At 43.5% G+C, this 24,646-nt stretch overlaps 3 protein-coding genes across 4 annotated transcripts; all 3 read right to left on the bottom strand.

The window, feature by feature from the left end:
* Positions 1-193: 193 nt before the first annotated feature.
* sb:cb1058 (uncharacterized protein LOC394209 homolog) lies at positions 194-5,571 on the bottom strand. 2 transcript variants are annotated; one of them, XM_005927750.3, is made up of 3 exons: positions 5,406-5,571; positions 2,805-3,550; positions 194-1,398 (listed from the first exon to the last, which is right to left on the bottom strand). In XM_005927750.3, exons 2-3 carry the CDS (start codon positions 3,456-3,458, stop codon positions 1,246-1,248), a joined length of 807 nt encoding a protein of 268 aa, XP_005927812.1. In that variant the 5' UTR covers positions 3,459-3,550; positions 5,406-5,571; the 3' UTR covers positions 194-1,245. The 2 variants fall into 2 exon arrangements, with proteins under 2 accessions (XP_005927812.1, XP_005927811.1); XM_005927749.3 differs by having other exon boundaries at positions 2,805-3,553; positions 5,406-5,568.
* A 4,347-nt stretch (positions 5,572-9,918) lies between these two features.
* Positions 9,919-14,585, bottom strand: b3gat3 (beta-1,3-glucuronyltransferase 3 (glucuronosyltransferase I)). Its single transcript, XM_005927751.2, has 8 exons — positions 14,325-14,585; positions 13,852-13,959; positions 13,547-13,727; positions 13,270-13,453; positions 13,011-13,172; positions 12,835-12,921; positions 12,489-12,692; positions 9,919-12,239 (listed from the first exon to the last, which is right to left on the bottom strand). The coding sequence occupies exons 2-8, from the start codon at positions 13,943-13,945 to the stop codon at positions 12,141-12,143; spliced, it is 1,011 nt and encodes a 336-aa protein (XP_005927813.1). The 5' UTR covers positions 13,946-13,959; positions 14,325-14,585; the 3' UTR covers positions 9,919-12,140.
* Positions 14,586-15,214: 629 nt separating this feature from the next.
* On the bottom strand, positions 15,215-24,218 carry naa40 (N-alpha-acetyltransferase 40, NatD catalytic subunit). Its single transcript, XM_005927753.3, has 8 exons — positions 23,845-24,218; positions 21,832-21,927; positions 20,961-21,013; positions 20,711-20,806; positions 20,238-20,396; positions 20,044-20,127; positions 19,723-19,800; positions 15,215-18,603 (listed from the first exon to the last, which is right to left on the bottom strand). The coding sequence occupies exons 1-8, from the start codon at positions 23,848-23,850 to the stop codon at positions 18,456-18,458; spliced, it is 720 nt and encodes a 239-aa protein (XP_005927815.1). The 5' UTR covers positions 23,851-24,218; the 3' UTR covers positions 15,215-18,455.
* Between the last annotated feature and the right edge of the window lie 428 nt (positions 24,219-24,646).

Consider the following 24,646-nt stretch of genomic DNA (forward strand, 5'->3'; position numbering starts at 1 on the left):
CCCTGACTATCTCTGATTGGTTTAGTCCACGATAGGGGCATAATGTGTGTCTGTTGTTGACCACACGGAGAGTTGCAGAGATTTTTTTTTGTTACCGGAACAGTAAATATTTATTTTTAGTGGCACCACTGAAAAAATTGGTTCAGTATCTGTGAAGTGGATAAGGGCAATAAAAAAAATAGATGAATGAATGTTTGAAAATTAAAGACCATTTATTGCATTTTTGTCACATCTACAAACGTCCATTATTAATAGTTCTTAAATACAGTCGTCAGTTGTACAAATCAAACACATGAAAAAGACACAACTTTGCATTCAAATAGAGAAAATATGCACTATTTAATATGACTTTTTTGACCAAAAATAAGCATTATCTTTTTCTGGACGGACATCTAAGCTTACACCTCCCTGCTCTGTCCCTTCAGGTTTAATAACCTTCACTAGAACACACGCAGGAACCTCATGAGGAAAAAGCTAAAAAGCTGTAATAGAAACTCTTACATATTCCTTTGCACAAGGTTGGACCCTGTCCGTCTTTTTCACTTGCAATAAAGCCTACATAAATAATAGAATGTGTCCATAATAATGTGAATCCCTAATAAAGTTTAATTACTGATTTACTGCATACTATTTACTCATAAATAGCTTGTCTGATTAGGCAACGAGCACCACGGTTAATCCTACAGAAGTATGTATTACTCCACAGCTAAAGTCCATCAGTCAGCTGCTACGTTTTAAACTTTCCACCCCCTTTGGTTACACATCAACACTCGAGGAGTTTCACAGCGCTAAACCAAAGGAAGCAGAGATCATTTGCACTGCGAGCTCTTAGTAACGAACTGGATATTAAGAGCTAAAATGCTCTTACTTGACTAAAACTGGAGATCAGAAGGGGACGAGCAGCTGCTGAACTCAGTCACATAAAGACCAGGGATTTCTGTTCAGGCCAGTCTCATAGACTTCACTGTAAAACCAGCAGCCCATCGAGCTAAAGTGGATCCCTGCAGTTTGTGTCCTGACTAAGGTGCATCCTAATAAGGCGATAAAGGTTCAGCTGAGTAATCAAGACCCAGTAAGTTACATAATTGATTAATATTCCTGAGGTGATGACTCAGACACGTCATGTGGTAAATGTTATACAGGCAGGATTGTCCGATACTTTGCAGCAGTCGTTGCGCTGCATGACCCTGATATTATTAAAAGTTAAGAAGCCTCAAGCTTCATTGTCCATCTCTATCTCCATTTCTATTGAAATTCTGCTAACACTGAATTGTGCTGGTGCTTCTTCTTCGACGACGGTGAAGACGACGATGGCGAGGAGTTCACCGGTGAGAGCGTGACGCTGTAGAGGTTGGCGACGAAGGCCTCCCAGCCGCGGCGCAGTGCTCGGTCCAAGGCCTGGTGGGAACAGGAGGAGTAAGGGTTAGCTACATTATAGCCACTGACAGGTGAAAAGAAGAACCTCAGATGTAGTTACAATGTTACAATGATAAAGGCACTCCCCCATGGCAGCAGTCCCCCCTAGCAGGACATTGCATCACAGACAAAACAGCTCAGCAACACCTCAGGGAATGTGACACAGCTGCTCGAGCGCCCTCGAAACTCTACATCACAGTCCGATCGAGCATGTGTGAAACAATGGAGCAAACACCAACTGCTAGGACCCAAAGGATCCCACCACAGGAGACCTCAGGGCTCTTGTGTCGATAATGAGTCAATAATCAAAGCAGGTCCATGAAGCTGTTTTGTGACTGAGCTCTTCAGTCTTGAATTGAGTTTGTACTTAGATGCTGAATTTAAATTGGCCAAGCGCTTCATTAAACGGGTAAAATAGTAATAAACACCAGGAAGTAGCCATTTGCTTAATATAAATGTGTTACTGGAAGTTTTTCTTTGAATTTTTACATATGTTGAATGTTAATGTTTGACATTATCCTGCTCTAGGCTCATTTCTTGTGCACGGAATAAAAGGATTTTTCCTGGAGTTCACTGGAATTCCTGTGCTCAGTATACAAATTAATGAATGTTTCTGTTGTGTCGCAGCACGGCTGCTTCCTGGGAAATTCCAAGAGACACGCTATTGACCTTTTCTATAAAAAGAACCAATGAGCTTTATTATTGTCTAAAAGTCCATCTGGAAAATAATGAGCTCACTGGAAACAGGTTGTGCTGTGGTAACTCATGACTAAATATTTAACCAGCGCCGCACACTGAGCAGAAACCAACCAATCGTCTGCAGAGCGGAGCTGATTAACAGCACTGGAATGTTTTCTCACGGTGTGGGGTTTAGCAGGCGGGTCAGCATCACCTGACCTCGTTCCACTGATCAAAGGACATGATAGAGGAGCCACAGGAATGTCACCTGTGTGTGTGTGTGTGTGTGTGTGTGTGTGTGTGTGTGTGTGTGTGTCAGCAGGAGCAGAAATTCTTTACAATAACCTGCTTAATTTTTCGTCATTAAAAATGACGTAGAGGAAAAACTCATTTGGGGGTGACTTCATGTGCCGTGACACGCACCAGTGGCCGCTGGACCTTGGACGCGCAGTGGCAACATGTTATAAAGGTGATATGATAGTTTCCATGGCAGTTAATAACCCAGAGTGCATTACGTGGAGGATGGCGAGGGAGAACTTTACCCCTCTGTTCCACACATGCTGGGCGTGCAGTTACACAACCTTCAGCTTCGGCTTAAAGTTTAACCCGACGCAGCGAAGCTAAATACGGAGTTTATGTAAATGTGACAAACTGAAGAGGAAGTTGATACAAGTCTGCAGCCTAAAACAACACCGCACATTTTCTCTCACCTTGCGGTAATTTTTCCTCTTCACCACTTTCATCCCTTCCTCTTGCTCCTTCGTCATCCTCCTCTCCTCCTCCTCTTCGTCTTCTCTTCCTCTCTTCTTGTCTCGGATAAGGACTTGGTCGTCAGCGTCCTCCCGAGCCGGGAAGTGAACGAGCACGGGTTCCTTCTCCCAGCCCGCCTTTTCATTTTCTTCCTCCACCTTCTTCAGGTTCTCCATCTCTATCTCAATCTTCACCCTGATGTCCTCGGAGAAGTCAGCCGGACCCTCCGTGCCCAGGCTGGGCCTCTCCTCTCTGGCTGCGTCCTCGTCTGCTCTCCCCTCTTTCTGCTTCCTCCTGGAGCTTCTTCTCCACCTGCTGCTGCGGCGGCTGGGTTTCCTCCTCAGGAGGCTCTCGTCGTCATCTTCCATCATGCCTTCGCTGAAGCCAAACACCTCGCCTTCTTCCTTCTCATCAGAACAATGCACCGCTGTGATGGATGGGTCACTCGAGACTCCCTCCTCTATGTTGCAAACATTTACACCAGTCTCCTCTACCTCTGTGGCGGCCTCGGGCTCGTCGAGGCGACCGTAGAAGCCACTCGATTTATCCAGAAACTTTGGGGCCCTGATGGAGCTTCGGACTGAGCTCATCCTGGAGTTCCTGCCAATAGCCATCTTTTTGTTGGAGTTTCTTCGAGTTTCTGTCTGTTACTTCTTTTGGCCTCTGGTGCACTTTCTCACACACTCTTTCTGCTCCTGGTTTGTTCCTGCTGAGAGAGGAGAGATTAGAGTTTAAAGCTGTTACATAACACTGCCCTCTGTCAAACGCACAGTCTGATCCATTTCCATACAGGCAGCCAAAATTTCAAGAACAGTGATAGGAGATAAAAGCTGAAGGAAAAAGCGTAAAAGACCATAGACGAAAGATAATTACTTTTCACATCAATGTGAGTATGTGTGTGTTTTATCAGCCTCTCTGGATGGTAAGTACTGTACAACAGAAATGCTATGCAGGCGTCACAAGAATGTCTGTGTTTGAATATCGGTGGCCGTGACCGAGGCTGGAGGTCAGAGTCAATGTTATCGGGGTTGTGATGATAACAGATGTCAAAAAACTGAACGCGCAGCATTCTTAGCGCTGAAGATAAACACACAGGGAGTCGGACAGCCGGATGTGCAGCCAAAATCAATGACTTCAGACTAACTGTCGGTGTCAGCGACCTGCTTGTCTGTCCATTCTCCACCTGTTCTGAAAGTCAGTCATACAATCTGCTTCAAACATCGGCATGTGTTTTTCAGGGGTCCCGTGTAAGCACAGTGTTGTTTAGATGAGTTCCTTATATTCTGGCTGTGTTGGAGCGGCTGATGACTGCTCCACTCCCTGTGCAGGAAGAGCAGCATTATTACCTCCACCAACGAGGTTATGTGCCGGTGGCGTTGGCACGACTGATCCGCGTTAGCGCGTTAAAACAGGCTAATCCACGTTAACGAGTTAACGCAGATCAATCCGTGTAAGGGGTTACTCGCCGTTAACACGTTAATGCGGCTTAAACGCGTTAATGCTGTCATTACGACTAACGCGATTAACAATTAACCCATCTGGAGCGCAGACTGACTCAAAATCCCTGAAATGTCTCTGTCAACGCCTTTTGGGCAGTTCGTCCATTTTAATCGCGTTAATCATTAACCACGTTAACGCAGCCCTATTAGAAACTGTTGCCAACATATTGGAACTTCCTTATAACATCTTAAATACCATGTCACATTTGACCTCTGACCTCTACTTTATGATCAGTGGACTGATCTGTGTGTCACAGTGATTACAATGCAAGCCACACAATCAACGAGCGTCACTCAGAGCGCTCCTCTTTGAGGCCCTCAATGATCACTGCTCGCTCGACTGCCCTTTTGGGCAGAATTGCAACTGCAGCAAAAGCTTCGCTTGCACTCTCCGCCTGGTGGGACACTTTTAATTAATAAAAGAAAAGCGGCCAAACAAACATGTGTGTTAGTCCAGGATGAGGCAAGAAATCAGCCGCTGTGACATCACTGATTGCGCTGCTGGTAGAAATGAGACGTACTCAGGGGTTTTGACCCTGCAGTGAAAAAGTGCAAGATCGCTTCCCCTCCCCTCTGCGATCACCTTGTAAACCGTTTCACCGCAAGTTACATAACAACAAAGTCCACACTAATGCTCCTCTGAAGGAGTACACTTCCTGCTAATAACCAGAAACTGCAGACATATTTGGTGTCCTTTCCAGATCAGCTTTGTTTTTTAAAACAAATGAAGACTTTGGATTGTTACAAGGGTGGCAAACAGAAGAGGAAACGAAAAAGCTTCCCTCTGTGCTCTGACAAACGGCGTCCTGGAAATCTCGAAGACTTGCGAAGTGCAGGTAACGTTTCATATAATGTGCAGATTGCAAAATAAAGACTGAAAGGTGTTGTGTAATAGGAGGCGAATAAAAAAAAAAAGGATGACTTAATTAAAGTGTTAAAAATTAAACAGGGCTGAGAAGCAGCCCAACAGTGAGAGCATTAAACAGGAGTGAACAGAAACGCCTGCTACCACATATTAAACAGTAACGCCTTCAACAGGTGAAGAAATAGTTGCAGCCTTACCAGATCTCTCGCTCTCGTCTCGTTCCCCTCTCGGTGTGTGAGTCTGAGTGAGTGACACGGAGCCGGGAGCGCTGCTTATTGCCCTCATACACGTCACACGCCAACCCTGCCCAGACCTGCAGAGTCTTCGTCACTGGTACGAACACACACACACGCTGTAAAACACTCTCCCTCTCTCCACCTACACACACACCTTGTCATTACATCCTTGAACACACACTGACTTAGAGATAAAGCCATGTATTAAACAGGTCAAATATTAACTTACTGAAAAAAAATCTCAGCAGCAGCAGCGCACGTCCTACCTTTGCTGGGTAAACTCGCGGGATCCAGCTATAGAGGATTTGCAGGGATGCAGCGGTGGGTCGAGTCAACAAAGTTGTGCCTTCAGTGCTCAATGCACCAAGCTCTCCATGGTCAAATAAATGATTTATTGGTCCGAGATGGACACGAAGCCTTATGACTTAGAAACTATGATCATTCAATCTCTGATTTACCTCATACTTTGTTTTAAACAGCTCTTTATAGATTAACCTTTTATAAAAACTCTATCAACTTTATTCTGCCTGTGAGCTCAGTTATTGCACTCTTATGCATTACACCAACATACAGTGGGGACTCTGTATATCCTGTTGGTCCTGGAGAGGCTTACCTGAACAGTCTGTTAACTTTCTGGATACTACTCTGGATACCAGGACTTCCCCCCACAGTCCAACAACATGTAATTAGTGAGGTTGGGTTAAATGTTAGCCCTGTGACAGTCTGGCGACCTGTCCAAAGTACAAAAACCATTTACATACTGCATTAATCGATCATTTTATAATCTAATTATTTGGAATATACATTTTTCTTTCATTCAGTTAGCACTTTATCATCAGCTGGTTACGTTAACAGGACAATTCGTCACTCGCTCGGTGTCCAGATATCAGAACGAATCAACTGACTTCAGTTTCTCTCCACACTTTTTATCCAGGCTGCCTGTCATGTGGTCTGTGTCTGCGGTTGCAGTTTTGTCTCTGTTTTTGTCTGTAAGTTTGTTAGCTTATTATTAGCTGTGATGGAATGACAGGAATAGTTGTCCTTATCCTTCTTCCCATGAGAAGATCAGCTGGACTGTATCCATTTGCCAGTGGAGTGGCATGTTAGGCCATAAGGGCGAAATAAGGATCACCAGATCACTTCTTCACAGAATGTGTTGTTAACATCAGGAATATAACATTTATGTACCATTCTGACCTGAATGAATGAATTTATCCAGCGTGCCTGCAATGATTTTTAAACCCAGCAGATGTCGCTATTAAGCAACACACCAAGACGGTGTAAACACGGTAAGGGTCATGTAGCGCACACTCCGTGAGGCCTCATTTAGCCATCACTAGTCTGACCTGATCTGATAAAACAGTTACGTTTGTTTCTTTCACTTTGTGCAGATCTAAAGGGTCTTATAACTTATAGCTGCTGCATGCTAGGTGGGCTAATTTTTGTGAATTGTGGGTGCAGCTCTGTGCAGCTAACCAGCAGGTTAGCTTTAGTTATGTCTGTTGTAGATTCATCACTCTGGTCTCCAGCTGTGGAGCTACAGAACACAGGGAAACACAGGGAAGAGGTATCCTGCCATAAATCCTATACATAGAAAAGTGGTAATGGTAATGTAGTTGTACATAAACCTTTTCTGGAGTAAAAGTACACATGTTCTGTATTAACAAACATTTCAGACTGTGTAATTGTTTAGTCATTGAATTGTACACCACAGCTGGAGCTAATTCACTCAGTCACACCATAATTTATTATTCGATTAATAGTTTTATATGAATCTTTTAGTTCTGCTGAATAGCATGAGAACATAAAAACATTTTTATAGCTTCTCTGTTTTCGAATGAATCAAAAATCACAGTGAAAGAGCTGATCTGTGCTACACATCAGTAACTTGCTGTCTTGAGGGTTTGTTGACTTTTTGAAGGTGAAGTTTGCCAATTTAACATTTGCTGTTGTTTCCACTGAGCACCGGTGGATGCACTGATTTATCACTGGTATTTCTACAACGGCAGTATTGTTTTACTCCCTTAAAACGTACGTAGCTTTTTGTTCTCTTCACAGATGGCACAATAGATGTTGATGTAGCCCTGAATCCCCCTGGACGTCTAACTTAGTGTCGTGGAGGGTATGCCGTGCTCTTCTCTGGTCAAATTTGGACAAGCACGCCCAAAGATCAATGATTTGTTTGGCCTTGTCCTCTCTCCACAAGGCAAATAATTGGTCACATTCTAATGAAAGTTTTAATGAAAGAAAGAGCTTCACAAATTAAAGTGCATTAACAAGAGAAAACGCGGTCGATGCAGGACACTTGCAATACTTAGGGAGGTGTCGTTTCAGTGCAGACAATCCCACCAAACGCTTTCAAAGCATACAAATGTGGCATGAACTGGATTCAGTAGCCATCCCTGTTCTTTAGTTACACGATGAACACAAAGAGGGTGTTGCACCAAAGACCTCACTGTGCTCGGATTTCTAGCAGACTGCCATCTGCAGCTCGTACGAAAGACGTCGACTCGTCTGCAAACACTCGGCATTGACACAATCGCACTTCAAATCTATGCGTCAAAACGAGTCAAACGATCCACAGGAAGACCAAAGCCAGTGTCAGAGACCTTTTAGATGGTCTGAACATAAAACGGTGCCATACGTCGATATCAGACTACGATCCCACATTCCTAGCTCTGCGAGAAAACAGTCTTCCAGATATGCCAGAGGCCTCCTGAATTTGGATGGGAAATGCCTACTAAAATCAGAAGTCTGCTGGCTGGCCTTTGGCTGAACAGTGTCTGAAACAGGTTCTTAGGTGAAGCCTCAGGTGGATCAGTAGAAGTTTCTGGTGCCCCAGGAGTCCTTGAAAGATTGTAACTATTTCTTATCAGTGTGCTTATCTTGGCTAGCAAGGTCTTGGGTCCAAATCCACCTGCAGCCTGTCTGTGTGGAGTTTGCATTTTCTCCTCGTGTCTGCATGGTTTCTCTCCGGGTACTCTGGCTTATTCTTGTAGTCAAAAGACAGTTAGTGGGTCAATTGGTCATTCTAAATTAGCCATAGGTGTGAACGGTTGTCAGTTCCTGTGTTGGTCCTGTGACAGGCTGGGACCTGTCCAGGGTGTACCCTGTGCCTCACCCTAGGACAACTAGGCCTGTTGAATGGCCTAAACTAGACTGACTGATATGTAGAGAACAACTATAGTTTTTCCACTCTTGCACGAATCTTGGTTGTGATTCAAATTGAAGGCGTTCCTGTGAAACATGTTATTCTCTCAAAACACAGATACATTCATCCAAACACAACTAACGCATTAATCTCTCTGCAAATCTTGCACAAAACCTCCCGTAATTGGTTGCATCCTTGATTTGCTCGCCACAAGAAGACATTTAAAAACCACACGCGAGTCAGTGTAACACCCTGAACTGTTAACTTCTAATGCAGGTAAACCCTGGAGTAGGAATGTGTGTATACAGATTAAAATCAGTTAGCCTGGTCAATGATATGGTAGTGTTTGCACAGTGAACACTTGGTCTGGGTGGGACTGGGAGTGGGAGCTGTTTACCTCTGTGTGTGTGTGTGTCAGTCAATGCCTGCTTTTTTGCCCGTGTCACATTTAATAGCCCTTTGTGCACCTTCATGTAAACGCATGCAGAGGGTTCCTCTGCAGCTGTGATGACACACCATCAGGAACACACACAGATTAAAAGGAGTTTAATGATGTGTTATTCATGACAGTGAAGCTCATACTTTTACAGGTAATAATACAACTTCTTTCAGTATCACCACTAATATCGTCTACTGCGTGTTCGTGCAGCTGCACTTGTGACTCATCGAGGACCAACAGTGGCGTGCATGTAGCTCTGACTTCAGCTCCTCTTACTCATCTCCCACTGCATCTTCATCTTGGAGTCCCTCCGCGAGTACACCTCCACACGCTCCAAATATAGTCACCAAGTGGGCCGCTTCCCCTTAGAGAGGGCGCACCAGCTGTCAATCACGCAACTTCAGCTGTTCCGAGGTTAGAGAATCCCCGCCCACGAGAGAGTAATCACCCATGACTGAGCAGGTTGCAATGGTCGCTGTCAGGCACAGACAAGTTGGGGCTCGGTATCTGGACGGTGAGGTAAGGATGTGGTGAATGTGCAGAACATCCGGCTGGAAGACGGCGTTATAGACGATGCTAGGTGCAGACAACGTGATAAAAATAACAGACACGCTGCGTGACAGGTCAGAGGAGAGGGACCAAGTCATATATCACAGCTTGACTACTGAAAGTGACACGCTCAGAGAACAGATGTGCACAATGAATGCGGTGTGTCAAGTTGCTGCAGGCAGCAAAGGTTAAACGCCGCAAAAGCCTGTCTCACCGCAGACTACCTCCATGATTTTCAATATAACTGCTGTTTAAAAAAAACAAACTAATTTTAAAGACAAAAAAAGCTTCACTTAAGTTCAAAAGAACTGGAGACAAACGAAAGTGACAAAACGTGTTTTTCATTACTTTTATTTCCAAGGCCAGGGACAGACATGATCACACTGTACAATGTAAAGAACAGTAATAAATACGTTATACACCAGTAGAGAAGTTACTTACAGGCACTAATTACACGTAAGCAGGCACTAGCTGTTTTTACAGCGTCTGTTGCATTGCAGGGAGTGTGGAAGATGACGAAGCACAGCTCGAGTTTCCATATTCGGCAATCTTTAAGTACCAGGGATTTCCTGCCCGCTGGAGACAAATTCAAGTGTTTTTCTGATCGCAGCAGTGTCGAAATGTAACACGTTTGTTTATTGCATAACTCGTTTATATGCGCTTCAGCACAGATGTTTGTTTAATCACTGCCTTAAATGGTTTCCACTTTGAGCGTGGTTTTTAAAAAGCATCACTAAAGCTGCTCACAAAACACTGGGTTAAACTAGCTGTGGTGTGATGACACCAGTTACAACCCAGAACTTGTGCGTTGGGTGTGGAACCATTACGCGGGTGTTTGTCGTGCCCGTGTTGCTAAGTTGCACCACTTTGTCTGCAACACGGGTTGTTGAGGGCTTAATAAAGACGCAACAGCAAGTCGTCCGTGGGGTTTGTTCACTGCTCGGCGTGTTTAGAGAGCACCGTCTCAGTCATGGATATTTTTATTGTTAAAAAAAAGACGTAGTAAGTATTCACTGCCTTGGCTCTACAATGCTTAATCCTAGACATTGTTATTAAAGTTTGAGTAAAGATTATTGACATTGCTTTGATGCTGATGACTTGTTTTCAGGGGTAAAAAGAAAAAAAAGAAAAGAAAAAGGATCTACATCCTGAATATTGACTTACAAACACAAAAATCAGAAGCCATGCATGAACTAAGTGCACAGTTGTAACTGATCCTTGGCCTGAAAACTGGAACGACACTGAAGGCTGCACTGCTAAACCAGGGTACACATTATATCCATGTGACTGACATACTCTAGATATCAGTATCACGTTTTTGCTTTAAACCCCCTAAATATCGGTATCTACCACAAATGTCCTGTATCTGTCAGAGTCTAGTAGACGCTTCCCTTGTTAATCATTTGTATATAAAAATAACAGTTTGCACAAAACGCTTAGACATGAGCTCAAATAAGCAGCTCAGTATCACTAAACATACAATTCAGACCCAGAATTGAAAAAAAGATAAATGTGTTCTGAAATCATCACCAGCCCAAATCTGCTGTGTGAGCAAAACTGGGGTAATAAACAGTCCAACACCTTCAAAGTAACCTTTCGTACTTCATTATCACACCTGCACTACTGAAATGTACACGAGGGTCCTTTGAGCTGCTCCCTTACTTCCCATGGGGTCACCCTTGCAGACTTAACCCTTGGGACTGCTAATAGGAGTACACTGACTTGTTCTACCCCGACGCTGCATTTGTGTCACCTCCTAGTCCCAATCCGGGGATCTTTGGCATGCTAGGCAAAGGTTTTCCCCACAATAACATGAAGCCACAAACATTTATGATCATCTAACAATAATGATAAAATTTAGTAATTTTTCCCCCTACAAGGCAGTTTGTGAATGAGACACTCACAAAAAATGACAAGCTTGGTTGTCTGCATTTCCCCCTTCTTTCTTCATCATCATATTGGCTCAACTCACTATTTAAAAATAATGAAATAAAAAACCAAATCCTTCTTTTTAAAATACCACTCCATGTTTTGGAAAAGGTATATACACGGTTTCTGCCTGTCACATCATTTATACCTCCAGCCCCTGATAAAAACATCTAACTGCTGCCGGGAACGGGAAACATCACAGGCGTCTAACTGAGCTACGAGTAAACAGAAGTGATACAAGACGACCCTGCTATGAGACGCACCCTCCCTCCAGTTTTAAGCCGCAGTGCTCCAGCAGCAAGGCTTCACAAACTAATACACTGGCGCCCCCATCAGGTAGTAGTTTAACATTGACACTGACTGTACTGCTAAACAAGGATCGCAAACTCAAAAACGAAAAAGACGCACACACTAACATACAATCAGCACAGTTATGACAAAACACACACTCGATACACATCTATATGTACAACCGGGTGTAACAGTCTCTCAAAACCAGGTTCTCTCCTGTACTTTAGTGTTTACAGTATTTACAATGCAGTTACGTATGCAGCATTAACAGCAGAATATAATCACACACTGTGTGCGCATGTGTGTGTGAGTGTGTGTTGATGTGCATGCGTGTCCCTCAGACCTCCACAGCAGGGTCTGAACCCAGTCCCTGAGCCTGCAGCGCCTCCTCTCTCTTCATCTTCGGTTTCTCTGTCCGTGTGTGCCACACCAGCACCTGCAAAGCACACAAACACACTATTACTACACGTGACCTTATATATAAACTGTTACTAGAATCGTAATGCAACTACTGCAAATGCCAAATGCACGAACACTTCTTTCTTAAAGGTCTCTTTTTCTGCGATTTCCATAAATCATAAAGAGAAAAGACTGAAGACTTCAGAACAAAGCATTTCACACTGAATCATCTGTTCTAAAATAATTATAGACAAGTCTTCATTCTTATCTCTTAACACACACGTACTTTAGTGCAGTTGTCTGCTTTGGGCTCCAGTTCATCCATGGTAACCAGTCCCTGAAGAAAGCTGCTTTCCAGCAAGCCCATTGGTGCCTCTCCGTCAAAGCATGCCTCTGGATTGGCCAGGACCAATTTAAGGGAAACGGCGAAGCCAGCCATGTCGATCGGAAAGGGCCGACTGGGACGCCAGCCGGTATGGAAGCGAACGACCTTAAACAAACCATCGTAAATATGATCTCAGTATTTTAGATCAGATGAAAAAGCTGAAAAGCTTAGCTCTTAGGTGCAGTTAGATGCAGGGGATTTTTGCATCTTTAAAAACAGCAGCATGGCAAAATGTCAGTGACCTTACCTTTCCTCCTTCAACCACAGGCCTCTCATACTTCATCCCTCCAACCAGGCCCACCGGCCAAACTGACACCCGCTGTGTGCTCCTCATCTGAGGAAAAGAGGACATTTGTTCGCAGGCATCAGCAATAAGCCTAATAGTGAAAGAAATAAACATAGTCACACACTTAAATATCCCACCTCCTCAAACAACTGCAGGCTGTATGTGTTATCGTCATCAGCAAAGTACACCACTCCTTGCTGGTTATCCCCTCCTGGCTGAGCCCTCCTGTCCTCTCTAAGCCACCGTAGCCCTTCGTTTCTCTGCTCCACTCCACGGGGCTTGAGCCAGCTGGGGTCACCCTGAGCAGGAGAATGACTCAGTGTTTTTAAATAAGGAACAAAAAAAATTGCAAGAACATGCATGGATAAGACAAAAATAAAATAAAATTGAACGAACCTCCTGTAGTTTGCGGTCCTTGGCGGTGGGCATGTGTAGGTGAGTGTAGGTCAGGCCGCTCTTCATCAGCAGGTCGGTCACCAGAGGCGTCTTGTGTGGCGAGTCCTCCACCAAGATCCAGTGGAGCCGAGGGACATGGAGAAAAGTCTGGGACATACGAGTCAGCTCGGCCTTCTGCACCAGCCTGAAAACAGATGGAAATCGGAGAGAGGGTGAGATCAGTGCAGGAATGCACAGCGGAGGGTGGACACCAAGCAACGGTCGCTTGGAAGACTACCTTGCATATGTCGGCGTGATAACAAAGATGGTGGGCAGGGACGGTTTGGCTGGCTGCCTCTGAGGTTGCTTTGTTACTTCAAACTTCCTCATCTCCTCCTGAAGACGGTGTAGTTCCCCACGCAGCCGAGATATGGTGCGGTCTTTAGGGAAGTCATGTTCTGTACAGTCACAGCGCTGGCCTGCACAAACAAATCAAAGTGAAGCTCTGCCACTCAGGTTTGCACATTTTTGACTCCTTTACACCTGCTGATGCTGAAATATTTATACCATTATTCATTCTGCTCATAGGTAGGATTTACTTACCGAGCTGCATCAGTGCATAGATGAGGCCCAGGAGCGAGACCATGAAGTAGAGCAAAAATACAGTCTTCAGCTTTAGCTTCATCCTCGTTGCCATGGTGCCCTGACTAGCTGAAAGTTGACAGAAAGTGCAACTTGTTCACGCTTTTCTTATTAATCCAGTTGTTTATGTTCTGATGAAGTTGTGCAGGCTGTAACCGAGGAGCTAAACTGAGTTCAAATGTACCCAATTTGACACAAGCAACATTTAGCTTGCTAACAAGCTAAGAGGGAAAGCATCCCCATGCAGCGGGACGTTTCTGAGAAGCTAAGTGAGGAAAAGTTGAAGCTGTGCACGGGTCAGTGTGGCCTAACTCCCGACGAGGTCGAATAACATGAATCTAAATTGAACTCAATGATAAACCAGTGGAAGCTAAGCTGCATTAACCAGACAAGCACAAACATTCCCATTTTTTTCTTTTTCTTTTTTTTCTTACCGGAGGCGACAATCGGCGGAGCTGAGCGATGGAAGCTCAGAGCTTCATGTCATTTTGGACAGATGTGAGCAAAGGCACCTCACAGCATCCATTCATTCGGCTCAACTATGACATTTTTTCTGCAGCTAATGTACCAACAGCGTCCGGTTTCTGTGCGACGCGAAAAGGAATCCCCCTCGAAACATTTACAGCCACACAGACAGTTCCAGAAGCGGCACAGAAATCTGTGCAGCGTAAAAATTAAAGAAAAAAGAAAGTACTTATCAAATTAATTATCACTCATTTTGATAAAACAAATATTTTTTAAAATATTCAAAAGGAGGTTCACATAGGCAGCTCATTCTCTTGACAGTACTTTCGTTAGAGGATTTTTTCTTTAAAGGTTGCATTTTAGGGTCAACTTGAAAGCTAGAACAGCGAGGTCAGAGGTCAAATGTGCCATCGTATTTGAATGCAAATTATAATTTAAATATTTTGAATCCCAATATATAAAATTCCATATGTACCTGTATGTTGTCAGTAGAAACAGTGATAGGAAGAAACTAAAAAAAAACAATTATTTGACCTTTAGTTCTACTGACTTTGGAGGAGAGGTCAGAGGTCAAATTTAACATATTGTTTTAAATCACTCCACAGTGCGTTCTATATGTTGGCAATATACACCACACTTATATGTTAAGCATTAGTGAATGGTCTATACAGGCAAATCGGCAACCCTAACACATTTTGACGCAGCTACATGTGTAACAACAGCATAATGAAAATCTGAAAAATTACCTATAAAAAGAAAAATACAAAATATATTAAACCTTTCCATACATATCCTCTTTTCCTGATGGAAATTCACTTATGTTTAAAAAAAAAAAAAAAAAGAAAAAAGGAGGCATTTCTTGAAAAGTCAAACAACTTTCCTTTATTCGTAACATTATTTGTAACATAAAACACTGACAAGGCAGAATGACTTAGTTTTCCCTTTCATTGTCATTTACGGACAGGACTGGAACACTCACTCTCAAACACCGAGGTTTTGTTTTTTTTTTGCCTTTTATTAACATCATGTTTAAAAAAGTGTTTCTTCTGTAAAAGGCCAAGAAATGAAGATGGATCCACAACAGCTTATATATTTATATATATTTATATACATGTTGAGAAAAGACCAAAAGCAGTATCTGGAATTTTTTGTATCTGGAACCATTAAAAAAAAAAAAAAAAAAAATTAAGTCCTCACTGACTTCAAAGTAAATTAAATTCAGGCTCATTTCCAAAAATTACATTTTCACATAAGATTTTTTTTTATTTTATTTTAATTTTTATTCCCAGTGAGCCTTTTTAAATTCTTTATGATTATTTGTTTTAACTGCCCACATGCCTGGATTGAATATGACCACCGAGTGCAGATCCAGTCTCTGTTCAAACTTGGTTACATTTACTTTCATGCAACTTCACATTTTCAAAGAATAGAATAAAACTAAACAAAAATCTCCTCCTGAATACCAGGACTACTTTCCGGTTGTTTCTTTAAACAGGATGGTAACAAGACTGAGCTGTGGGTCAATCCAATCCAGCCAGCGGCTGACTGACTGACAGCGTGGCTGTTAAGTACAACAGATGAGGTTTGATTATGTTTGATTAACCTGAGAGAGACTGTCAGTCCATCGATCTCCTACCTCTATGTACAACATCCTCTTTTTTTGAAATTGTAACATATGAAGTACAAATTTTTTTTACTGTACTATTCAATCAGATAGTCTAGTCCCCGCAAACAAGCATGTTTAGTTGTTTCTGTTCCTCAGAGTTCAACCAAGCAAGAAAAACCACCATGTTTCCAGGTGCAGAATGTACGTTTAGCAGGAAACAACCAAAGCTTTCATCCCAGGATCCCGTAAGATTTTTCTCCTCAAACCCTTTTTTTTTTTGGTACCAGATTATTTTAGTACCAAGCATTTACACCAAGTGTCTACTTCACATAACAGCCTCTAACTCCACGTACTTGTAGCAGGCTTTTCATTATTATTTCCATTATTGTCTGTCATTGGTGTGCTGTTACAGTAGTGGATCCAGCATATGTACACGTCCTCTCTGTGAACCAAAAAACTCAGAGTTTAACACAGAAGCACTGTTTCAGACATGTTTATCTACTCCTGGCTTTGTGCGATGTCAAGGCGAGCCTTAATATAGATGACAATTGAAACCATCAGTTTGTCAGGGATAGCCAATGAGAGGACAGCTGTCTTAAAGGGACAGGAGCTGTAACAGCTCATTTGAGACGGTGGATAAAATAAACTGCACCAGAGGCCAGGATAGGATAAATAAGGATTATTTTTAACTGAATCATGCAAAGCCAGAGGAAAAAAGGACACATGGAGCTGGAAATGTGCACAACAGAACCCCATTCAATGCAGTCAATCTCAATTCTAAATCAAAATTTTTTTAAAAACAGCAATTTAATCCAAAAACACATCAAAGGCTTTGTGAACAGGTGGGGAATTAAGATTATCCTAGACCAACATGAGAATTTTAGATGCTGCTTCTCACAGTGGACCTAAATTTTAGAAGCCACTAGTCCGTAATCCTAATTTAAGACTAGATTTACTCCACCCGCCCCCACCCCCCAAAAATACCTAATTTTACAGGAGGGGGCCAGGAAAATAAGTTAAGACTGTGGAAGAACTCAAACAATTTAAAAAGCAAAAAAAAAAAAAAAGCTCCCTCAAGTGCGCTGCCGTTACCCTCATCTGCATCCATTCACGTGTCATTTTCAAGCAGCTATACGATCAAACGGTGACCTCTGTTGATGCTATTCCACCTTAAATCCACAAGATATGCAAGAAGTGCAATGGAGGATGGACTTAGTTGTTTTTAAACAGGCCTAGTAGCGTCAGATTTGTCGTCAGAAACTAAAAGCAAAGAGGGAAACGGGTGTACTACAAAAATCCGAAAGCTCAGTAAAAATGAGAACTGTGTGGCAGCCGTGGGTGCAGGTCAAGAAGCAGGAAAAACTCAAAAAAAAGGAGGCTGAAAGGTCAAATGATGAATTTTCACAACTAAAGATGTCTTCTGTGAAGCTGAAAAAGCATCCAGTTACAGCATGCATCTCTGATGAGGCGATATGACACAGGTGGGGACACACTGGGAATATTTACTTAGTCGGATGCAGATTTACAGCAACTGATGATGTTGAGAAAAAAAATTTTTTTAACATATTTTACTGAGAGACTCGAAAGAAAAAGGCAATCTTGGAAATCTCATTTGATAAGCTGTAAGCATTAAAAGCGAGGGAGACATCGATACATTTACCTGAATCGAGGAGGCGGGTGGTGCCGATGGTGTATTGTAATCATGTAACAGCAGTATCACGTGCCAGCTGCTGCTAGCTGCAGTGTCTTCTGTTACAGAATAACTTACAACTAGAGTCAGAACAGATAATATTACAGTGCAACGGCGCTTCTCGTGCTGGTTTAACCAGGACCTAAACTCGGGCTCTCACATGAAGCCTGATCCGAGGACCCCGGTGCAGTGAAACAAGCAAATCGTCTCAGTGCAAAGGCCCCAGAAAAACCCCGAGCTGGATTGTAGAAACTGACTAACTCTGAGTTATTTTTATCTGCTTATTTTGGATGGTTTTAGTTGTGATTTCAAGACTCAACTAATCCCGTTTTACACTTGAGAGACCACAAGTGGGGAGTTTCTTCAATACAGCTCGAGGCCAAGAGTCAACTTTAGGTCTCGAACCACAGTTTAAGAAGCAGATCCAATACAGTATAGCAACACAGAGATGATGAGAGCTGCATGGGATAGGATCGGTCTCCGTGATGGAGACCGTCAGCTTTTTCTTGACTGGAAACCAGTTCTGGTAATAACAGCGTTATGAGAATGGGAAGAGATGATTTGGACAATGAGCCGAGGGGCTGGAAAACAAATCAAACAAACAAAAACAAAAACATAGAAAAGGCTGCGTGCGAAAGCTCACGCTGCATCGAGATGCCGGCTTTTAATGCGCAGGTGGGTTTTCCCACCTGTCGGCCTCCATAATTCAAAACCACTCGTGGACTAGCAGGCAGCTGAAGCTTTCGCACGCAGCCGGTTAAAGTTGCTGGCTTTTAACCAATCGCGTGGCGTAACCGAAGCTGATCAGTGGCAGCAGCCCCCGCAGTGTCCGCCCCCGTGGGTGTGTCCCGCCGAGGCCTCGCCGTGCTTGGTCCGCCTGCTCAGGATCTCGTAAGAACAGTCGTCGCCGCAGCAACCGGACATGCTCGGTGAGGTCTCATCGATCTCAAACCTGGAGGTGAGGGGAGACGGCGAGCTTCGTTAATGGGAGACCGAAGGAAGTCGGGTTTCAGACGAAGAAGGACCGTTTCCTGCCTGTATGTGACCTTTATAAGTGGGAACTTCCTGGAGTGTTAATGCACTAATGATGGCGATCACATTAAGACGCCATAACTGTAAGACCCGCCTGTCCCACACGAAAGAGAAAGTAAAAGATAATTCAATAAGGCAGCGCCGTGATGTCTCCATTATCCCAATAATAACCCTCAACAGTCCTCGTGTTTGCAGCGCAGTGATCATAACAAAACTGACTGTGGTATCATGACATAAGGAACACTAAAAATGAAAGTCACCAGTTCAGTGTGGGACTAAAAGGGAAATCCGGTTGCAATCTTTGCTTCTGTTCCAGTGTTACGACATTGAATAAAGGCCAGAGAAGTTCCACATTTCTCTATGATTTCATCTTTCATTTGTATTAAATTTTCAGAGTTAAACTTCCTGGATTATGTCCAGAAATACATTTTTGGGAACTGCCAGCTTTGCCCGTTCCTTTCTGATCTAAGACAGCAACTTCATGAGAAAGAGACTAACCCACAACACCTGTGGAGCCATTAATACTGAGCTGTGAACCACGGCATATTCTAAGAGGCTTGGAAAGAAAAGCGTCTGGACTTCATTAGGTTTCTTGAAGACGTTTCACCTCTCCTCCAAGAAGCTTCTTCAGAGCAATTGGTGGACAGTCCCAGATTATAAACCCTATGGGAGGGTCAGGGTGTGGGTCACAATCAGCCAAGGTTTCGGGTGAACCCATTGTGAAACCTAGCCCCACCCTATCATGTGATGGCTTCACCCGAAACCTGTTTTCACACCTTGGCTCGTGTGAGTAGGTAGAGGATCAATAGGGGGTCCATGACCCTCTTGGGGTCATTACAGACTACGATGACCTGGACGACTGAGAAGCTTCACAGACAACTAACCTTATATCATATTCCATAATAATATAATATAGTGTCCATATATTATATTGTAACCTTATATTATACTCCAGACTACACGTTCAAAGGCTGAACATTTGTCTCATTACAGTTAAACCCTCCATATTTCCTAAGCGTTAAAGAGCCGGCATACTCACTGTAAAGCTTCTCTGAAGAACTGGTAGGCCCCTTTGTTCTGTTTAAAAACTGTCAACATCACCTTCTTCATCTGTGTACTGGACAGAGGACAAAAAAAGAAACACTTGTCTTTAGTGTAAAGTGACCTGAAGACGTGATCATAGACTGTATATAAAGGATGGATGTAGCCCATGTTTTAGCATTTGTTTGTTATGATAAATGTGCTGTGAATGCGATGTTACATCCTCCAGTTGTGTTTGCATTCAGTGTAGGTCACCTGTAACCAACTTCACAGTCACCACAATCTTCCCTCCCATAGTCACACAACCGAAGTTCTTTACCTGTTAGCGATGAGCTGGAGTATCTGGATGAGAAACTTGCCGAGCCCTTTCCTCCGCACTCTGCTCTCTAACTGCACCTCATAGCTGCAGAGCGAAGAAAGAGGCGCAAATTTAAAAAAAATAAAACTTAGAATAACAGAAACGAGATTTGAAATCTTTTCTGAAATCCACAAACACACGGCTGGGTACCTCACCAATATAAAACCTCCTCCCCGCACTCTATGTCGAACCGGAAGTGGGAGAAGGCCACGGGGGAGGAGTCGGCGTCGCGAGCCAGCAGGTACCAAGCCCTCTCGTCATTCATCTCCTCCCTCTTTTCCCTCTCCTTCCATCCCCACTCACTCTGCTCGTACCTGCAACAGAAAGACAGCAGACGAACTCGAGCATGGCACAATAATTGGAATTCTTTGCTCTCAGATTTTTCTAAACTGGACAAATACCGTTTAAAACTGAATATGAGACAATATTAAATACAGTAACTCAATCTCTACCTTCTTTTTATACTCTGCGTTTAATTCATGGCCTCAGATCCACATCTTGCCATCTGCCCTTATCTCATGTCACAAAAAGAATTTCTGGCCTATCTGCACTCTGCTCTGAAAAAGATAGGTCACTCTGTTCCTGAACTACTTCGAACTCTGAGAGGAGGCGAGAACAGACTTCTTACAGCGTCTGCATGTTGGCTCTTGTGAGTTCGAAAGCCCACTCCACAGACAGCGGGTTAAGCGCGGTCACTCTCTTGCACTCTATCTGCAGGTTCAGCCTGGAATGGGAGGACAAGTCAACGTGTGAGTTTATGAGTCTGTGTCTCTGGGAAAAGCGGCTGTTCCCTCCATGCGGAAAACACAAAACAAGAATGAATTTCATGGAACGGGATACTGAATAAATCCTCTGCGGGTGTACAAAGCAGTGCGTACCCATTTCTGTCGTATTTTTTGAAGGCTGGGAAGGCGGCCAGGGGGTCCTCGAGCTGTGAGAAGAGAGGGCAGAATGAGAAAACGCTAAACTATCAGCACTCTTCTCCATTCAGTCATGTCCTTTAAGCAGCCTTTACACTCAATGACCTGAAAAGCCAAATAAGGGCAGGACAGGCTACACGTCCATTAGTCAGTCACGATGACACAAAAGGTCAGCTTCACCTTGTTACTATGAAGATCAAGACTACTCTCATCCTTGGACAGATTATGGCACACTGGGCCGAAACCACAGACACTCAGGCTCAGAGAATTTAAGTATGAAGGCCAAAGACGGACCCTCAAAATCAAGTTAAATTGCTCATTTATTCATGTGAAAGTATGGTCCACTTTAGGAGATTTTCTTGCATTCCTTTGCTGTTATCACATCCACCACAGTGGGGGCAACTCATTTTGAAACAAAGTGACACAAAAGTAATCGACCCAGCCAAACCCATCATGATCCCAATGAGGAAGCTGCTGCAGCTCAGATCATGTTGTGCGAGCTGTTTTCCTCCAGTTTGCCAACGCTCTAGCCAACCTCCAAGCTGCAGGAGCCGTGCATTCAAATAGACGGGTGGGGGATTTAATGATGCAGATTAATTATGCATAAAGGCACACATGGTGCGGTATTTGCCTTTTCCTGTCATGCCCATATCAATTAAGGCTGTAATCGGGGTGAGGAGGGCATCCCCGAGCTTCTTTTTTTTCGTGCCTTAAGCTTACAATGGAACAGCGTGCGAGAGAGACAAAAATCAAACCGCGCATTTTTAACTTCAGTGCAAAGCCACAGCAGAAGATTTCTCCTTTTCACTCATATCCACAACTGAGGTACCTTATTGGCTGCGTCTACTTTGGCGCATACGGCGTCCATAGCTGCCCTCTCCTCCAGACGTCTCGCTTTCTTCTCCTTTGCTCTGTTGGACTTCCTCTGAAGACACAAAATGAACGGAGAGGAAAAAAAAGCAGGGGACATTTGGTGAATTACAGATGGATCAGAATGACATTTTTCACCCTGACACAGACACACAAAAAATGCAAAATCCAGAGATCACTACAGACAAAGAGGTGCTATAACCCTTTGCCTTTTTTTTTTACCACTTAATTTATTCCCTTCTCTGCTTCGCATGATCAGTGCCAGCCATTTTTCACCACTTCTTTACTGGTGAAGCGATCTTCTCTTGTCAAAGAGTGTAACCTGTGCTGACGAAATGACAAGGTAATGCAGCATTCTGGCACAGCAGCTACAGCCTGTCAGGTCACAAGAAATCACGATGAAACCTGGTGGCAGCAGAGCCCACAAACACAGAAGCAGGTAGTAGCCAGAGGATACCACTGTACTTTTTCGCCAACACACACACACACACAAAATCGATCAAACGTAGAGTGCAGTCTTTCCCACTCATCTGAGTATTAGCAGATCTTTGAATTTCTGTTTAATAATGACGTGTGCTGCTGTACACGTTTTAATTACAACCCCAAAGCCACGTGGCAAATCAATCAGAGAACAGATCGACCCTCAGACACTACGCATGAGCACATCCGGGAAGATCGAAGCTCCAAAAATACATCAAGGCCTGGAAAACAATGAAAAAGCAGAGCTTATTACTCTTAATAACGTGATTATTGTCTCTCTGAAATGCTTTCATTCTAAAGCCATTACAGCGGTATAGTATTTCTATAGCCTGTGCTGCTCCCCGTGGGAAATTTCTCTGATACCGTTACTCTCATTAAGCCTGCTCCTGGTTTGATGTCCAAAGCATCTGCATTGATGGTGCAGCCATAACTCACACAAATGACCCTGATAGCGTTTATGCTGTGCAACAGAGAGATTAGACACTTTAACAGTTCCTATACCCATCCTCTGGACCTGATGTGGTGATTTTTTTGTGGCTCCATGCCATTTAGATACTTATTTGTCTGGTTGAGTCAAACAATCACAAGTAGTATTAGTGTATTGCCCTGGTTGGAAGACTCCATGAGTTATTAGAGTTGGTCGTGGTGCGTTTAGGGTGCAGAATTGGTGCTTCACTGGAGAAACAACTAGGCATTAACTGAATTCCTTCATTCCAGGGCTGAGCAATTATGAAAAGGAATGCCAACTTTAGCTCCAAGCATTAACTCTGTACCAAGCACAGGGAGGCTGCACACTGAGCTGGGGAAGGGGGGACACGTGGATTGGTTTATCTGGAGCCAAAGAGAAGGACAAAGTCAAGTCTAGCTAAAGTTAATAAACTCAGCTTTACAGCTTCAGAGTGTGTGCAGGCCTGGCTGGTGTAGACAGGTAGCTCATATTATCAACTTCCAACATGTGTGAATTAACCAAGGCCAGGTGGGAAAGAGACCCCCCATCCTGGCCTGTTTGGAAAATATACACACACACACACATACATACGCGCGCGCGCGCGCACGCACACACACACACAAGTGACTAGCATTAATGGTTAGCAACGTACTCGCCATTTGCTGTAATGGCATTCCCCGACAGCTAACAAGGCTAGCGGGCTAACAATGTCACAACACACATGACATGTTAAGTGTGCGCAACGCCAAGGACGATGCAGTAACCCAGCTGAAAACGTCATAAAAAGCCATGTGTGTGCTCGAGCTAACGCTACAATGCTATGTTACTGGGTTTATGTTTAGGCAGCTAGACGGCTAACAGCCAAACCAGCACCTTCAGCCACATCCATCCACCATGGTCTTTCTCGCTTTCCCTCTCTCCTGCCATCCTTCTTTCTTTCTTTCATATCTCCTCTGCTTAATCAACCACTGACGAGCTAAAAACCTTTCTTTGTGCCACCTCGCTTCATATATATATTTTTGGGGAAAAACACATGCAACTCACCCCCATTTTGCTGCCGTATCTGCTCGATCCCCCTGGAGAAACACACCTCTATTGTCCCGGTGCTTTGCTGAGTTATTAGTATCGTGACTACAGGCAGAAATAAGGGGGCCAGATGAATATGACAATGATGGATAGTGTGCTAACAAAGCTAGCTGGCTGGCTACAGCAGACGACCGAAGGCTTTGAAAGAAGCAGCAACCGGCTGCGAATTTGATTCCAACGTGAGTGAAAACCGAGCCGTTTAATTTCCCTCTGAAGTCGGATTGGCGCCAAGACTGCGAGGCTGAATTATCCGGGCTGCTTCGTTGCCCTTTTCTGTTCTCCTCTCCGCCGCGTCCAGCTATGCTGCGTTCACGTGTTCCACCTCACCTCGGACTTCTGACACCCTTAGCCCCCAAATAGATTTAAATAGTCTTAAGAAGACTATTTTGGGTTAGGGTTACCCTAACCCATACTTTTCCTCTCCCTACCCTATTTACTATAGTGGTTTAAAACAAAACTAAAACCTAAAAATGTTAACTTAAATAAAAATATAAAATGGAAAACGAATTTAAACTACATTGTTTGTTTACAAAGCTTCAATAATCATTCAATTCAATAATAAGTTGTTGTTGTTTTTTAACTCTTAGCTGTAATATTTATTGATATGGTCATCAGGAGCCTCTGCTGCATGTTTATCTAGACTTGGATGTATACATGACTTTAAGTGTTGTGTTTGTGTAATATTTAATCTGAACTTCCTAAACCTCGACCGTCTATAATCTTTTTTTTTTAAGCCAAACACTTAACATGTTCAAACAAT

This window comes from Haplochromis burtoni, unplaced genomic scaffold (genome assembly GCF_018398535.1).
Source record: "Haplochromis burtoni strain Fernald_Lab_line unplaced genomic scaffold, NCSU_Asbu1 Contig_102, whole genome shotgun sequence".
NCBI lineage: Eukaryota > Metazoa > Chordata > Actinopteri > Cichliformes > Cichlidae > Haplochromis > Haplochromis burtoni.

Bases quoted from the DNA above. Each gene is read 5' to 3' on its own strand.
- sb:cb1058 (XM_005927750.3), bottom strand. From the start codon at position 3,458: ATGGCTATTGGCAGGAACTCCAGGATGAGCTCAGTCCGAAGCTCCATC. The intron at 1,399-2,804 runs GTGAGAGAAAAT...TGTTCCCACCAG, and splicing joins AGAGGAAAAATTACCGCAAG to GCCTTGGACCGAGCACTGCG.
- b3gat3 (XM_005927751.2), bottom strand. From the start codon at position 13,945: ATGGCAACGAGGATGAAGCTAAAGCTGAAGACTGTATTTTTGCTCTAC. The intron at 12,693-12,834 runs GTAAGGTCACTG...GGTTTGTTTAAG, and splicing joins CTGTGGTTGAAGGAGGAAAG to GTCGTTCGCTTCCATACCGG. The intron at 12,240-12,488 runs GTACGTGTGTGT...TGTGCTTTGCAG, and splicing joins AAGCAGACAACTGCACTAAA to GTGCTGGTGTGGCACACACG.
- naa40 (XM_005927753.3), bottom strand. The intron at 20,807-20,960 runs GTACGCACTGCT...CTCCCATTCCAG, and splicing joins AAAAAATACGACAGAAATGG to GCTGAACCTGCAGATAGAGT. The intron at 19,801-20,043 runs GTAAAGAACTTC...TCCTCTGTCCAG, and splicing joins CTCCAGCTCATCGCTAACAG to TACACAGATGAAGAAGGTGA.